Raw genomic sequence first — 18166 nt, 5'->3', positions numbered from 1 at the left:
TTGGACTTGGTTCTTAGCAATTCTCATTGAGTCTTGTCATACAGAATCTGGAAAACAGGGCAAAAATTGCTTCATCTTACAGATGTTCAGAGTACCTCTGAAGTATTTTACATCAGAGTATTTCACCAAACAGATGTTCTGATAGTGTTTCTGGGTTTCATTATGTTGTAAGATTCCATGCCTATGTAATCCCTGTCAGGGTGGGATCATTCTGTGAGTTCTATAAATAATGTCCTGCTTCCATTTCAGAAAATAATGAGGATGCTACAGCAGACCTTTTTGTAGCTCAGGCTACAAAACACATGTGCTTTAACTCTTCAGATCACTATTTTATTCGCTGATGTCTGCCTAACTGTAGACATTGTACAAGAGACCAAAAACAAAAGGTTGGATTGGATTATGCCAGGCATCTTTTTTCAGCTTTATGATCCCATGATAAAAACAGAAATGAGGCTACTATTGTCTGTTACATGCACTGCTGCTTTACACAGTTCTTTGCAGAAAACAATAGGTAGCTTCCAAGCTAAGACCACTTTCTAGTCTAGACAAAACACTGAACAAAGGCTTCTAAAAGAAGGGTATCCTGGCTTGAGTCATTTTATGCAGTGTTGTGTTAGAAGGGTCATCTTAAGATGGTGTTTTTTTCCCCTGAGGACTTTGAAGTGTGTTCCCATTTTTTCCTAAGGGAGCTAAACTTGCAGATTCCCAAAGCATCTGGTCTAATCTTTCCTGAAACAACCTGTGGTGATGCTAAATGGCTGGGATCATTAACAGTCAGTAATGTTTACAATTTTATTATTGATTATTATTCTTAGGGCGCAATCCTAACTTGTACTGGAAGTAGGCATGCCAGCAGTCCTGCACTGCATCCAGCGCAGGTTTGGGGCAAAGACAGTGCAGCCTGAGGCAAGGGGAAGCTTTTCCCCTTATCCTGTGTCATGCTGCAGTGGCCCAATGGTTATATTCGGATCTGCAGCACCTGATGAGGTGGTGCAGATCCGAGCAGCCGGGAACCACACTGTGATGCCCGGGAATGGGGTCAGGATCCGGCATAACCACTGGATCCTGGCCCCACTCCCCACCCACCCTCCTCCAGGAACGCCCACCGCCTGCCCTCCCCTCCCCCCCGCCCTGAAATGCCTCTCTCCCACCTCCTCCCTGCCCTCTCCATGCTTCCCCCAGACCTCTGAGTCGGCTGAACTTGGCGGATGCAACTCACCTGTCCTCCTGGGCCTGCATCGGTGCGGGGTGGCCGGTGCAAGTCCGTGCAGCAGCCCATCTCCCCGGAATGTTCACTTTTGCGACTTTCAGGCTGGCGCAAGGGACTTGTGTCAGCCCACGTGAAGGGCAGGATTGCGCCCTTAATATTATAAGCTCCTCTGCATTGTTTTTTTAATACAGTCCAGTTGTTGGATTTTGTTAAAACAATCTGCATGTGTTAATATGACAACATACTCCAATTGAGTATTATTTACATACAGGTAGGTCTTCGGCAGCTGCAGGGCTTCTGTTCACATTCAAAAACTGAATAATGAAATATCCGATCTGACCTATTTTCTGAGGCACAAGGAGGTCGCACTTGGCCTCCCTGTGACTCCGAAGACCTCCAGATGCGACCTCTAGTTGCGGCTGGCAGGTCTTCTGTGGGTCCTCAGATACAGGTTTGGAATCTGCAGTAGATCAAATCTGTGAGTTCCAAATCCATGAATAAAGAGGACTCAGTGTACTAGTTTCATTTCAGGGCAGTTCTGAACTTTACAAAAACCTTTATATAGAAAAGATTCCCCATTTAATTTTCTTTTAGATGGTTGTTTTAAAAAAAAAAAAAGATTCAGCTCTTTAAAACTTAGCCGTGTGCATGTGGAATTTTCCTGTAAATCCTTTTTCTCCCCACCCCCATCTGAGCTTTGAAAGAAACTGGCCTAAAAGAGATTTAATGCAAAGAAATGGAATGAGATGTTAAACTGAATGATTAAGTTTCCTGACAAAACTATAATTTTGTTAAGAAATACAGTCATTTAATATCTGAATGAAAGAGTTGCTCAATATACACTTATGGAGCTCTTACAGTGTTTTTCTTTTATTAGAGAAAAAGAAAGCCAGCCAAAGAAAATGTCGTTTTATAAGCAGCTCAGACCAGTACCCAGAAAGTGTGGCTTGTAGCCCAAATAGTATGTGGCTCCCAGACCACCTTCCCTTTGATAGCTGACAATGTTTTGTTTCCTTAATAATGTATTAAGAAGAAGAAGTCATAGAAGAAGCAATGTTGAAGGGGTGTTGTTAGATCTCCAGTTCATAGTGAACATGAATATGAGAAGAACTCTGCTAGATGAGAGGTGGGGTATTAACTACCCTCCCAGTTTGATGTCATCTGCAAATTTGATGAGGACAGTACAATGCTGTCAGTGAGATGGCCACCCACCTGATCAGGGATGTGCATAAGCATATCTCACTCCTGGCACACTGTTACCCTTCCAATGTAGTGAGACGGTTTGTTCACATTGCCCCATCTTGCCCCATCACACCATCTTTGTTCATCAAAGATAGAATCTCAAAGCACATAGACGAAAAAGCCTTGCTGAGGGAGAATCAGCATTGCTTCTGTAAGGGTAAGTCTTGCCTCACAAACCTTTTAGAATTCTTTGAAAAGGTCAACAGGCAAGTGGATGTGAGAGAACCCATAGACATTATATATCTGGACTTTCAGAAGGCATTTGACATGGTCCCTCACCAAAGGCTACTGAAAAAATTCCATAGTCAGGGCAGGTCCTCTCCTGGATTGAGACCTGGTTGAAGACCAGGAAACCGAGAGTGGGTGTCAATGGGCAATTTTCACAAAGGAGAGAGGTGAAAAGCGGTGTGCCCCACAGATCTGTCCTGGGACCAGTGCTCTTCAACCTCTTCATAAATGACCTGGAGACAGGGTTGAGCAGTGAGGTGGCTAAGTTTGCAGATGACACCAAACTTTTCCAAGTGGTGAAGACCAGGAGTGATTGTGAGGAGCTCTAGAAGGATCTTTCCAGCCTGGCAGAGTGGGCAGCAAAGTGGCAGATGCGTTTCAATGTAAGTAAGTGTAAAGTCATGCACATTGGGGCAAAAAATCAAAACTTCACATATAGACTAATGGGTTCTGAGCTGTCTGTGACAGATCAGGAGAGAGATCTTGGGGTGGTGGTAGAAAAGTTGATGAAAGTGTTGATCCAATGTGTGGCGGCAGTAAAGAAGGCCAATTCTATGCTTGGGATCATTAGAAAAGGTACTGAGAACAAAACGGCTAATATTATAATGCCGTTGTACAAATCGATGGTAAGGCCACACCTGGAGTATTGTGTCCAGTTCTGGTCACCACATCTCAAAAAAGATATAGTGGAAATGGAAAAGGTGCAAAAGAGAGCGACTAAGATGATTACTGGGTTGGGGCACCTTCCTTATGAGGAAAGGCTACGGCGTTTGGGCCTCTTCAGCCTAGAAAAGAGACGTGTGAGGGGGTACATGACTGAGACATACAAAATTATGCATAGGAAGGATAAAGTGGATAGAGAGATGCTCTTTACACACTCACATAACACCAGAACCGGGGACATCCACCTAAATTGAGTGTTGGGAGGACAGACAAAAGAAAGTATTTCTTTACTCAGTGTGTGGTTGGTCTGTGCAGGGCCTCGGAGAGGAATTTTATCAGGGTGTACAAAATTTCTTTTGGGCCCCTTTGCAAATGGGGAGGGGTGAAACAGAGCAGGGGAGGGTGGTGATGGTTTAGCAGAATAGGGGCAGGGAGGGGCGAAGCAGGGTGAGGGAGGGTAGAGACAGCTGGAAAAGACTTTGGAGCGGACATGAGTCTACCCACTCATGTGGCATCAGTAGTGTCCCCAGCATCCCGTACAAGCAACAACTCTGAGTAGATAGGAAAATGTCAGATCCCAGGAAATTTCTGGGCCCCTCCTTTGACTCCTGGGCCTCTCTTTCTACCCTGGGCCCAGGTACAAATTGCCCCCTTTACCCCCCTCTCCTAGGTCCTGGGTCTGTGGAACTCCTTGCTGCAGGATGCGGTGACGGCATCTGGCCTAGATGCCTTTAAAAGGGAATTGGACAAGTTTCTGGAGGAAAAATCCATTATGGGTTACACGCCATGATGCATATATGCAACCTCCTGATTTTAGAAATGGGTTATGTCAGAATGCCAGTGCAAGGGAGGGCACCAGGATGCAGGTCTCTTGTTATCTGGTGTGGTCCCTGGGGCATTTGGTGGGCCGCTGTGAGATACAGGAAGCTGGACTAGATGGGCCTATGGCCTGATCCAGTGGGGCTGTTCTTATGTTCCTGTATGTTGAGGAGGCCTCTGTGATCCCCCACCCATTGCAGGATGCAACACATACCCTGTTAGCATGGCTGCATCAGCACTGGACAGTTGGAGAGAACTGGGTATTGACCATTGATCTGCTTATATTACATAATTGTGGATTAATCTTGTAGTGCAAATCTGTTTGTACTGATACATATGTAACATTGTATGATTACAATGAAAACTTTGTTTCATTTTGTAGAGTAGAACCGGAATGATTAGTTGTTGTTGTTTTTTTAAGTCAAACTACAGATGTTACCAGGATGTGTCATTTTCTGAAATGGGAGTTACAAGCTTTGCAGTTTTGGCATCCATACAAAAACAGTAGGAAAAAACGCTAGGGAGATTTAACAAAGAGCGTGATATTTCATGCATGATTGGAGAGTGACACATAATTTGAACTAAAGCTTAGGAAACCTGTTGTGTAAGATAACACCTCTGCAGGAAGCTATTAACATAGTTACTATAATGTGACTGCTTCTTTTAATTGTAGGAATAATTTTTCATTTGTCCCTTGCTGTTAAGGAACTAAACCCAACCATGTTACAAAACAGTGAACCTTGGAAATTAAAACTGGGGATTTCCAAGTTCCAGATACATTTACAGTCTGACCAGGACTAGCTTAGAGTCAAAGGATTTGGATTTATTTAGTTTCTAAATTGTAACAGTTCTCCTAAAGTTATTTAGACTTAAAATAAGACTGGGTCTATTGCAGTAATGAACCTGGCCCCTGTATTGCCCCAGGTCCACAACACACTGCCTCCTCCACCCCCCCCCCGCAACACACCATCTCCCCAGGGGATACTTAGCTTCGCTGCAGAACCTTGTACAGCTTTCTTTGCGCAAGGCTGTCTGAAACTGGAAGTACACTTAAAGGTGCTCCAGAGGCCTCAGCAGACTTTTGGAGTGCCAAGAAGCCACAATGTGGGCTTCGCCTGCCCCTGGAATGGGTCCGGAGTGCGGGTGGATGCAGCAGTGGCTCTGCAGCAGGCGGAGGTGGTGCTGCAGCGGGCAGGGCAGTGCTGCCCCTGCAGGTGCGTCTCCTGGGGCTTTTGCCCCCCTTCCCACTCAGGCCCCCCACTATTCTGTTGCAGCCTCTGGTCTGCCTGATTCCTGGTCACAGGGAGGTTCAGTGGATTGTCACGTCTCTCCACTCTGCAGATGCTTCTGCAAAGGATTCTAATCGGAACCCTTTGAGTTTAGTATTCTCCTAGAAAGTGGGGGATTGCTCAAGTGCCTTCCCTCTGGCTGATCTTATATCAAGGGCTGGTGGCAGAAGGTACGTTCAGCCAAGACTTTTTCCCATTCGGTTTCTTGTTCAGTAAAGGGGAAGTGGGAAGCAGGAAAGGGGTGAGCACACTAATTACTAGGGCTACTTCAGGGGGTTAGCCTGCATTCTCTTGGGAGTCCCCACTTGTCTGTGACATATGTGCAATCCCATTTTATGAAGCCTCACTCCTAGTACTTTTACTCTCTGAGTTATGGTGGGCATCCACCAGCAGAGGGGCCTTTTCAGGGATCACACTGACTTTGTAGAATATACTCTCTATAGAGACCTGGTTGGTCCATGCTCTGCAGTCTCTCAGGCTGTGTGCCCAAATCTGTTTTTTTTTATTGTGATTATTTCATTTTTCAGGGATGTTGATGGTGGTTTGGTGATAATTTGCAGGGACGGGACAGGACAGGACAACTTCATTTGTGACTTTGTGTGATTTAAGTTGCCCACAATATGTTTTTTTAAATTGGTTTTACTGCAATATTTTGTTTATTGGTTTTGATTATTAGCTTACTTGAGTCACTTGTGACAAGAAAGGCAGAAAGCAAACATTTGAAAATAAATAATTTAAATGGTATCTTAATCCACTGAGCTGCTTTAATCAAAAACCATATGTAATGCTGGCCACCAGAGAGAAAAGCTAATGTACTTACAACGCTATGAATTGGAAATTGTTTAAGAGACACTTTGAACTCTCTAAATGCATCACCAGTTTCCCAGATGAAGATTGTTTACTTGGATAACCTCTAAAAACAGTGTATTACCTACATTGCTTTCTTCACCTTCCAAAGAACAATAGTAGTCTAGTTCTCTGACTCAGTTGTGGTTTTCTCCACCTCGTCCTGTAAGGAAGAAATCTGAATCTCTCACTGTTAAATATTTTTATGTCAAAACATCTTATTAATCCTTGTTTTCTGTTTTTGCTGCAGATTAATCCTGGAAGTAAAGCTGCACTTGCTAACCTTTGTCCTGGTGATGTCATTCTGTCAATTAACGGTGAGAGCACAGAAAACATGACACATCTAGAAGCACAAAACAAGATCAAAGCTTGTCTGGATCAACTGACTCTGTCGGTGAACAGGTAAGTTACGTCTGCCTTTTCATGATGAGATGCTAGACCTGCACGTATTCACAAAATTACATGTTAACAATTGCTGAACATATGTTTGGACTACAGGTGTATGTGCTTGGCTGCACATCACCTAAAAATATGTTGTGCTATAGTACCTAAATGCAATATGTAGAGGGGATTTTTTTTTGTCTGAAAGTGTGCAGTTTTTGTCACCTGCTTATCAAGACTGAGTATCACATGCAGGGCTTCTACAAAAAATTTTATCAGGGGGTACAAAGTTTCTTTGGGGCCCCTTTGCAAAGGGGGAGGGATGAAACAGAGTGGGGCAGGGTGGTGACGGGTGAGCAGAACGGGGGCAAGGAGGGACAAAACAGGATGGGGGAAGGGTGGAGACAGCTGGAAGAGTTGTTGGAGCCCAGGTCTATATAGCATCAGCAGTTAGATACAGTAATATGGAAAGCCAAACACACTCCTTAGTCTCTCTAAAATCTTTTAAATATAGAAAATCATGCAGAAAATTAGCATCATCATATTTAGGCTCACACTAGAATGGAAATAATAATAATAATACAGGTATTGTACACAGAAAAGTGTCCTGTGTGTATCAAAACCTGCTTCTGCAGCAGTTGTAGCCCCCCAGCTGTGTCCCTGAGCTCCTGTACCTGTGCTCCTGTGTCCCTGAGCTCCTGGTAAGCAGATCCACAAGCCAAAGGCCTACTGTAGCAGGCTGGTTTCCTCCCAGATTTGACACTGTAACACATAACACTATAACAGAGTCATGTATTCATTCCTTAGCCCAACAAATATGACTTGCCAGTAGCTGCAGCTACACGTTTGTGGTAGTGTCCCCAGGACCCTGTGTGGGCAACAAGTCTGAGTAGATTGGAAAATGTAAGATCCCAGGAAATTTCTGGGCCCCCTCCTTTGGCTCCTGGGCCCCCTTTTTGACCCTGGGCCCGGGTACAAATTACACCCTTTACCTCCCTCTCCTAGGCCCTGATCACATGTTTCAGGCCCTAGGATCACATGTGGGAACAGGGCCAGCCCATTCATGAGACCAACCAAGCAGTTGCCTTAAGCAGCAGATTGGTGGGGGGGTTACTCAGCTTTGTCCACTTACCTTCACCGTTCCTCCTTCTCCTTCTCCTTGGATTGGAAAAGTAAGAGGGGGGAAGGAAGTGTGGAAGAAAGGAGAGCGCTGAGCTAGAACATTGAGCATGGCAGGAACATAGGCATATCATTGCATAAGAGGGTTAGCATTTGGCATGCCAACTCAGGTGTCAACATAGAAAGAACAGGTGCATGCCAAATTGTTGAGTTTTGCCCATCTTTATTGAACAGAGCAATCCTAGCTTTTCCCTGAGTCAGTGCAAGTCAATTGTGCTGGCTCCTAAAGCTACAACTTTACATACATACTACTTTACTACATACTACTCAGGAGCAAACTGTGCTGGAACTGAATCCAGCCCCAGAGGAGATGAGATTGTGCAAGCTGGAGCAAGCTAGCGCAGGAGGTGGGAGAGGGCAGCAGGACTGTGGGATGGAAGCTGGGAGGGGGTGTTTTGGGGCTGAGTGAGAGCGAACTAGGAGGTAGATTGGGGAGGGGGGTATGACTAGCTGTGGCAGTGCAGGCTAGATACTATTCCCTGTCCATGGCCCAACCAGTGTTACACAAGCCACTTGAATTTGGCCTGCAAAATTGTGGACACAGTTCCAAGTAGCCCCATAGGGGTGGCTGGCACATGGCATGGGGAAAGGGGCCAAAAATCCCCTTACTCAGAGTTGTGCTCCAGCCCACACCTCCCTTGCACTGGATACAGTGCAGGCAACTCAGCCTGCTCCAGAACAAGTTAGGACTGTGTCCTCAAAGGAATAGAATAGGAACTTTTCCATATCAAGCATTGTCATGGGATTTGGCCTCCTTTATATTTCTGTATCATTTTGTATAATAAATACAAAATTTTGACCACAGTAGATTTTGACCACAGTAGAGGAGGCCCAACAAGTTTAAAAAGACAGGTGTCTTACTATGTAAATATTGTGGCATTTCATAGTGTCATTCAGACATTAACAGCACAATCCTAACTTGTGCCAATCCTAACTTGCACTGGAACAGGAAGGCTGGTGGGTCTGCGCTGTATCCAGTGCAAGTTTCGGGTTGGCTGTGACTCGGTCCAAGGCAAGGGGAAATAATTCCCCTTTCGCCGGGTAAAGCCACAGCAGCCCCAATGGGTCTACTTGGATCTGTGCCACCCAAGAGGTGGCGCAAATCCAAGCAGCCCGGAGCTGCCTGGGCAGCCTGGAACAGGGATAGGATCCAGCATAAGTGCTGGATCCTGGCCCTTCCCCCGCTTCCCCATTGCCTGCCCACAGGACCGCCTGCCATCTGCCCTCCCCCCGCTCTGAAATGTCTCCTTCTCACCCTCCCCACACACCCTCAGACTCCTGCACTGGCCTGGAAAGGCCAGCAGAAACTTGCCAGGCCCAGGGACTATGTCAGCGCAGAGAGCCCAGTGTGCATTCTTGCACTGGCCTCCTCAGGTTGGCACAAACGTGCCTTATGGCACATTTGCGACAGTCCTGGGCTGGCACAAGGGACTTGCACTGGCCCAAGTGCACATTCAGCTTGCACCCTAAATTTGTTAAAAACAGGCAATGAGTGTAGGATCAAGGAAAGCAAGTAATACTTCAGTATCTCCTAATGATCGGCTCACTCATGTAAAAAAAATAATTTCACAATAGTACTAAAGAAGGGCTTGCAATACAGTAGATGATGCACTGCAAATAATTTATATAGGAATGGACATCACCATATTCTAAAGGATTTTTTACTAAAAATTTTATAAACATAGAATTTAAAGTCAAGAGAGTTTAATATTGGTTGTGATGATGTGACAAAATAACTACATTTTTGAGAGCTGAAAATTTCCATATGTCTATTATTGAAGAATCATGTCAATGCTAATTAAAGCAATTGTCTTCAAACTTTTTCATGCAACAACCCCAATAAATAAAGTATGATACTGGGGATTCACTGTCAATCCCACCCCCCTCCCAGGACTCTATCCACCTACCCCATCCCATTGCCACCCACGCCTTGCTGTGTTATTCCCTACCAGCACTGTTCACTGTAACCAAATATTCTTATTAGAGAGGGCAGAAAAACTTTCCATGAAGCCTGGCACTAGTGAAAGCTATTTTATCACAATTGCTAAGAACCTGGGCAGGACTGGGATACAATCTCCTGTTTCCTGAAGGAGTACACCAGATGCCTCCCCCTTTTCCTAGGGGTGCTATGATCCAGTGGTTTTAAACATTTTTATTCCTATATGTTGCTGTGACCCTACAACTGGGGCTTCACGACGCCATTCGATTCCCAACCCAAGGTTGAAAAACACTGAGTTAAAGAATCTTACAATGCCTTTGTTTTAGTTCTTTGAAGGAGAGAAAAGTAGGACAAAGTATTCATGTTCTGTTAATGGTGTTTTTATTTCTTTCTTCCATGGTGGAGTATATCCAAAAGGTTTGGAGTGAACTACAAATTATTTTTATAGTCCTGCCAAAATGAGTTATCCTTATAAGTCTAATATTATCTATCATAGCTTCAAATTTGTTTATAAGATTTTCCACTTCAAGTTAATAAGGCATTTTCTTAGACGAAGAGCTACCATTTACTGTTTATACTTGAGACATTTGAGAAGATGTTTAGATTTTATGCCCTTGAAAACATTTTGAAACCTAAGTTATTGTTTTTAGTATCTTGAAATTACTTACTCATTTTCTGGTATTCTAGGTCTTTTATAAAACAGGTTCCCATAAATGAAATGCAATTGGTGTCAAAGTTAAGGCAGATAAAACTGCTGAAATGGATCACTTCATTGTCTATTGAACCCATGTCTTGTTTTTGATACTGACCAGTGCTGCTTAGAAAGATGTACACACTTTTTTAAGCAATTCCAGACTCCTGCATCTTCCTCAGTAGTAGACTTGTGTTTGAATCTTGGCTATGGGAGTAAAGTTCTGGAGATACCCATTTTGTGTAAATGGGCAGCCCAATTCTATACTACCTTGGTGCCGCGTGATACAGCGGCACTGAAATGGCCACCACTGTATCCTGTGGGGCCAGAGCAGCCACAGGAGTACTCCTAAGGGTAAGGGAACACCTGTATCTTCATTAAGCTATAGACAAGTCAAGCAATCTTGCATGCTACATAAGCATACGTGCTTAGGGATAAGACTAATTTATTTCTTGTGAAAAATAAAGAAACCGACTGCATTCATAAACAGTTCGTGTCTGTGAGTATTCTTCCTTTATTTTCCCAGTGTTCTGTGTTTGTGGCTTGATTACTTTCTGACATAGGCTACTAAAAATGGCAATATTTATCACTGGCAATCAGCTCACCCCTTTCTGTTTTGTCCTATTGTCATCTGCAGTGCAACCACTGTAGTACTGGATGGCAAAGCAAGAATATACATTAGAATCTGAACCACAAGTTGATCATTGTGGCATTATTGATTTGCATTATATTGATCTCAGGAGAATACATTCTGAAATGGGTATTCAGATGTGCACTCTAGCATGAGTAAAGCAAGATTGGAACCTTGGAGTAACGGGCTGTACTGATTAATTTGCCCTCTTTGACATTACTATGCAACCAAATCTGCTTAGCTCCGTGACTCCTTGATGTCATCACATTGACTACATGATCCCTGGTTGCTTGGGAATTCTTCATATACAGAGGAGGAAAAAGTTCTGTTCAGATTGGAAATGGTGGCCAAACAGCAGCTTGAGGAAATAATGACTGTGAACAGGTAGGAAAAACAGTATGCAAAAATAGAAAGGAAAATTTTTGCAGTACTCGGAAGTATAGTTTTCATCTTGCAAATATTTGAGGTTGAATATTTGTCACGACTCTATTTTTGATACCGAATATTTTATTCTGTAATGCTCCAAAATGTCAGAAGCTATATCTCCATGTTGCTTCTGCCCTACATCTCCTTAATATTGTATTAGCCTATTCCTGTTCTTTAAGATTTGACTATTGTCCAAAACCTACTAATATTACTTGAAAATGTAAAAGGCTACCTTATCTATTTTCCTATAAATAAGGTCACTGCTGTAGTTAGGAATATTCAGTTCTTTATAAATTAGATATTTCTGTACTTCACAATATAAACCTGAAATATATCTGCCTCCAAAATTTAACAGCTGTATTTTCTAGTGGGAAAAATCAAGCTGTTTATTTTGTGCAGTAAGCAAAGTAGCTACAGCAACGCTTTTATTGATTCTCTTTTTAGCACGGATCAAATTAAACATCTGGATGACATGGTTTTTATATTTCTTCATTCAGCCTTAAGCAGTTTGTTGAGTTCCAAGTAAATCTGTCTGGCTAGTAAAAGAAGTCACTACTCAAACCAGATCCAGGCCTATTTTGTCACTGAAAATGAGTCATCCTTTCAGACCAGCTCAAATGAAGAGTGAAACCAATTTAACCAGGAAACTACCCTTCTGATAATTAATCTGGACCTCCCATATATATATATATATATATATATATATATATATATATATATATATATATATATATATATATATGCATGGTTCATGTCCCTGAAATCCCTGTATTGTGGTGTTTGGAGATAGAAGGTCAGAGTAGAATTTCTTAAATTTGTTTTCTTTCAGAAAATCTCAAGTTCCTTGATAACTTTCTTTGCTATATAACATTTATTTGGCATTTGGGGGGAGTCATTCATTTGCTTGCTACTTATGAGGAAAAAATAATGTACTGCATACTGGGAATAAATTGATGCAACTGGTACAATTTAGTTATACAGTACTGTCAAAAATTATTCAGGAAGATTGCTCACTTTAAGTACCACAGAAGGATATAAGACTTGCAAGGACATTGATTTTTGGTGTTTAATACTGTGTTTGGTGTTTAATACTGTGCATACCTTGTGAATTGAATGAACACATTCACAATCTATTGAGTAATTAATAAAGCAGAGAAGACTTTGTATGCTGAAGGTTCAAGGTCCAATCTTTGTTACTGTATTTCCAAATAAGGCTGCGAAAGGTCCCTGCCTGAATCCTTGGAAAGCCACTGTCAGCTGGCCTTGGCAGTACCAAACTAAACAGACCAATGGTTTGATTCAGTGGAAGGCAACCTCCTGCATCCTCACTCGTAAAGGAACATTTTGCCTTCAGTGACTCCAAGGATGATCCTTGAGGAATTGCAGCTTATCTTTTTTTTCTTCTCTCTTTTTTTATTTAACTATAATAAACATAAAATACATAAACAAATACTTAAACAATACTAGCAAAAGCGTATTGTAGCAAAAGCGAAGCCAAAAAATTCCTACTACTTATATTATAGATACATAAAGTCTAAACATTAACAAATGTTAGTCTATATTATTTATCTAATCCTTTAAAACCAATCTTCAAATCCATAATACATTAAATTATTGTTTTCTCTCTGTTTCAAAAAATCAATAATTGGGTTCCAATTTTTCAAGAAGTTTTTTGTTGAGTTCTCCTTAAGTAAAGTTGTGAGTTTGTCCATCTCTGCAAAGTTCATAAGTTTTGTCCACCATTCTTCTATCGAGGGTATGTTTATAGTCTTCCAATTTTGAGCATAAAGTATTCTGGCAGCGCTTATCATATACAAAAATAAAACTTCATTTTTTCTTTCCACATATTCATCTGTCATACCTAATAAAAATACTTCTGGCTTCAACTGTATATTTGTTTTGAAGATCAACTGTATCTGCGCATGAATTTGTACCAATATTTTTTTACTTTTGAACACGTCCACCGCATGTGGTAAAAGGTTCCCTCTTGTTTCTTACATTTCCAACAACTGTTGGACATATTTTCATACATTTTGGCTAATTTACTTGGTGTCACATACCATCGATAAATCATCTTATATATATTTTCCTTAATGTAACATTCAGAGTAAATTTTATCTGTTTTATCCATAGTTTCTCCCATCTGTCCATTGAGAGTTCATGGCCCACATTTTTTGCCCACTGGACCATGCATTCTTTAACCTGTTCATGTTCTGTTTCAAATTTCAAAAGCTATTTATATATTTTAGATATCACTTGCTCATTTGATCTTAGTTGTTTCTCCAATATTGACTCTCCCTCTTCACAGCCATATAATTTTTTATCAGTTTTAAATCTTTCTAATAATTGTAAATACATAAACCATTGGCAGTCAAAACCCTCTGCAATCAATTCTTCAACACACATTGACCTTGGTTAAATTTCAATATGTTCTTATACAATAACCATTTGTCTCTTTGTGCTATTCCCAAACCAAAATGTGCTTCTTGTGGTGAGGTTGAGAGTGGGATTTTGTTTTAAAAAAAACCTTTTCTTATAACGATTCCGTATCTTCCACAGTGCATGTCTAACATAAGATTTGGGTTTGGTTGGTATAGATATCTTTGGTATGATAAGTTGAAAGTGAATATGGAATTTAAGAATCATTATGTTAGGAATTGCAGCTTATCTTTAAATATCATAGCACAATGGAACATAATATATATTCCTTAATTAAGTACTTCACAGCTCTTCGGTGCTTCACAGGACAGATATTATAGCTCTTCATTGTCTCTTATATTTTAAAGTTTAAATTGGCAAACCTTTAGTTTTGATTAGACATGAGATATCAAGGACAAGTTGAAAGTATGGGAACATCCTCTTCATGGCTTTGGCCTTTCTTCTTCAGCTCAGAAGAATGATGTGTGTGTATGTTTGTTTAAAAAAGGCTAGTAGTATAGGTCAAATTCTCAGCTGGCATTCTTACAGGATGGTTTAGTGGGCCCTAGGATTTTTCCCTAGCAGCATACCTAGCCTTTAAGTTTGTACTCAAGCTAATTTTCTGAAAGCACACAGAGAGACAGATAGCACAGACAGCATGGACAGGGAGGTCGGTCATTCTTCATAGTTTGAATAAGTAGTTCCCGTAGTCTTGAGACAGACAATTGCATTCCTATCAGTGAATTATGCGACCGCTTTCCTGTTTGTGTCCTTGACGTCTGCTACTTTGTTTTTCCCCATTTATTTTCCACTGGATAGAAAGGGGAAAATAAAAAAATAATCAAACCTGACTTCTAAAAAAAAGTGCTGACATTATTTCTCACTTACTGAGAATTAAGAGGAAAGTGGGGAAACTTTTGAAGGCTGATGGCAATAGTGAAGTTGTTTATGATTTTGTTTCTCTTTCTGTCTGCTGAGTGAATCCTCGTGGAATTTGATGCTGCTCACGCTTTGCCAAATAAGGGTCCAAGGATACCCAGCCATGAGCATGTGATTAATGGTCATGTCAAGAGAAAGGACACATCTCAATGAATGTCTTTCATCGTCTGGCAATTGTTTTTCCATCCATTACCCTTTATTCATGAATTATTCCTATTATGTACAGTTCTGCTATATAAGAAAATTACGGTTTTTAAAAAAAAAATTTTAGACTGTTCTCATTGTCCTTTCATTCCTATTGGAAAGATCAGTAGGAAAAATTAGAGTGACAAAATATTTCCATGTTATTAAGAGAAGAATTTAAGTCTTGAAAAGTGGCTAGATTAGACACCAGTACTAGTGCTGTAATTTCAGTAGCATGATTAGCTATTATTTCCATAGCTTTGGATAGAATAAAATGTATTGTGTTCAACAGACCTTTAAAATAGTTGTGTCTCTTTACTCCTACAGAGATGTGGAGCTTCTTAAAGCAAATTCTGTATATGAAATGGTAACATGAACTTTTTTGGCCTGTGCTAGTTTTTTCTGGGGTCTAACAGCTCAATCCCATTGGGCTAAACCACCAGTGGAATGTCTGTTCTGCTGGAAAGCAGCAATAAAACATGCAGAGTACCACGCTGCTGTAGCCTTCCAGCCTGCTTAAGCAGACCCGGAAGAACTCACCAAGGCAGACGGGATGGTGGGGAGGGTGGAACAGGGGCAGGGAGGCTGCAGGAAGGGGTAGATCTGGTAGTGCATGCTGGATCCTCTTCCCTTCCGCAGCAGCCTCCCCACCCTCTTTCTCTCCCCAGAGGATCCAGCCCCTCTGCAGCCTCCCTGTCCTTATTACTCCCCACTCCCTGCCCAGTTTTGCTGGTACAGGTCTGAGCACCCCATTGTGGGGTGAGAGGCTTCTGGAGGGGAAAGGATATATCCCCTCTAAAGTCTCCTGCTCCTACCTCCATGGATACAGCATGTGCCTTTTCAGCTTGGCTGCATAAGTGGGGGGGGGGGGGCGAGGACTGGGCTGTAAGTCACCTTGTTGAAGCTAAGCAAGTCTTGATCTGGTAAATACTTGGAGTGGTGACCTCCCTGGGAACTCCATGTATACTCTTGAATTATGTGAAGGGAAAAAGGGTATAACAGTCCAATCCAATATTGAACTGGAACAGGCAGGCCAAAGGGCCTGCGTTGTATCCAGCACAAGTTTGGGGTTTCTGAGGGTTGATCCAAGGCAAAGGTAAGCTTTCCCCTTACCTCAGGGAGAGCCACAGCAGCCCCAATGGGTATACTTGGATTTGTGCCACCGAAATCAGTGGTACAAATCCGAACAGCCCGGGACTGCCCCGGGCCACCCAGGAATGGGGTTAGGATCTGGCATAAATGCTGGATTCTGGCTTTGTCTCCCACTCCCCACCCACCTGCCTCCACTACCTGCCTCTCCCACCCTGAAACACGTCCCTTCCGCCTCCTCTCTGCCCTCCCCATGCCCCTCCCACAGTCCCCTCCGCCTGCAGAGCTCAGCCGGCATAAACTCACCCTGCCTGAGCCCGTGTCAGTGCAGGGAGGCTGGCGCATGTCTGTGTGCTGGCCTATCTCCCTGGCGCAAAAAGTACTTTAAGGAACTTCCATGATGATGATGGTTCGGCACAAGGGACTTGCGCCAGCCCATCTGCCGGTCTGATTGCACCCTAAATGTTATAAAATAAATGATTTGCCTTTTCATACTTCCATTCTGAGGGATGCTTTGCAACTCTACATTATAGATATGTGAGCTGTACCCATATCTGATGCCCCTACATCTTTCCTCAGGGGACAAGTTCCCTCTACATCTGCTATAAGAAGCTTGAAGATCCACTAATTTTGTCAGACGGCAACCTCAGAGTGAATTATGATAGAGTATGTGGCCCAAATATATAATTTTCAAGCTATGTAAACAGGAGTAATAGTATTCAGGATTGTAAAATCAGAAAGTATTTAGATTCAGGATAGCAATTTAAAATGGCAGCTTTGGCTATTCCTGGGAACAGGTATATACACACAAACTTGTTTTGTTAACCAGTTTTCTTCAGGTATTGAAAGCCTAAAGGTTTTATTTAAAGGGCTGCTATGTATATAGACAAGCATGCATAGAGTTTTAAATCTGGATATGCCTAAAATATAGGCTCATTCATAAATTGCTAATGTATACATTAATGAAGACTGTTGCAGAAAGCAGAGCCTTGAACAAGAGCATTTTTCCCATGTAGGATTTGCCGCTACATTAAATAAACCAGTTATGCAAAGCTATATATTTGAATCTGATGCTGCTTTGAGATAAGGACCCCTTTCTGCACATTCTTGGGAACAGTTGTTTATTGAGTCCAGCATAACATAAGAACAGCCCCACTGGATCAGGCCATAGGCCCATCTAGTCCAGCTTCCTGTATCTCACAGCGGCCCGCCAAATGCCCCAGGGAGCACACCAGATAACAAGAGACCTCATCCTGGTACCCTCCCTTGCATCTGGCATTCTGACATAACCCATTTCTAAAATCAGGAGGTTGTACATACACATCATGGCTTGTACCCCGTAATGGATTTTTTTCCTCCAGAAACTTGTCCAATCCCCTTTTAAAGGCTTCCAGGCTAGACGCCATCAACACATCCTGTGGCAAGGAGTTCCACAGACCAACCACACACTGAGTAAAGAAATATTTTCTTTTGTCTGTTCTAACTCTCCCAACACTCTTGTACTTGTATAACAGTACAAGAGGAATGAAGAATATGGTCCTGCAGTTGTGGAACGCTGCTTTTCCAGAAGGGATGGGGCAGAGCTTCTGTAACCAAACAGGGAATGTAAGCTGAACACTCTGCAGTTCGATTGCTTTTTGTATTTCCCACAGTAGCACCTCTGTTCTCAGTCAGATACTGCATAGAGTTCTTCAGACAAACTGTCTTCCATCTTTAATGTAATATACATTATATTAGATATATACTAATGTTTTAATTATATAACAAAGGCTACAATCCTATATATACTTTGCTGGGAATAAGCACCATTTAACTCGGAGGAACTAACTTCTGAGTAGGCATGCATAGAATTGGGCTGTAGCTGCCCAGTCCTATCCCCTACCATTGGTGCCTATTCAACCACACTGGCAGAGTGCATGCTGCATCCAGTGCTGGGGAGGGGGCATCGGATAGCCAACAGAAGGTAAATAAAATGTCTTTTACTTACCTCCCC

The 18166-nt window shown here is 42.2% G+C and overlaps 1 protein-coding gene across 2 annotated transcripts in view; it reads left to right on the top strand.

The window, feature by feature from the left end:
* The window catches only part of PDLIM4 (PDZ and LIM domain 4), an 87361-nt gene that overhangs the window by 11706 nt on the left and 57489 nt on the right, over positions 1-18166 (top strand). For both annotated transcript variants that reach the window (XM_066615999.1, XM_066615998.1), the window contains exon 2: positions 6548-6699. In XM_066615999.1, the coding sequence (XP_066472096.1) occupies positions 6548-6699 (152 nt within the window). The remainder of the gene's footprint in view (positions 1-6547; positions 6700-18166) is intronic.

The sequence above is a fragment of the Tiliqua scincoides genome, chromosome 2 (genome assembly GCF_035046505.1).
Source record: "Tiliqua scincoides isolate rTilSci1 chromosome 2, rTilSci1.hap2, whole genome shotgun sequence".
NCBI lineage: Eukaryota > Metazoa > Chordata > Lepidosauria > Squamata > Scincidae > Tiliqua > Tiliqua scincoides.
The sequence above is the reverse complement of the archived record's forward strand: the minus strand, read 5'-3'. Positions and strand labels throughout refer to the sequence as shown.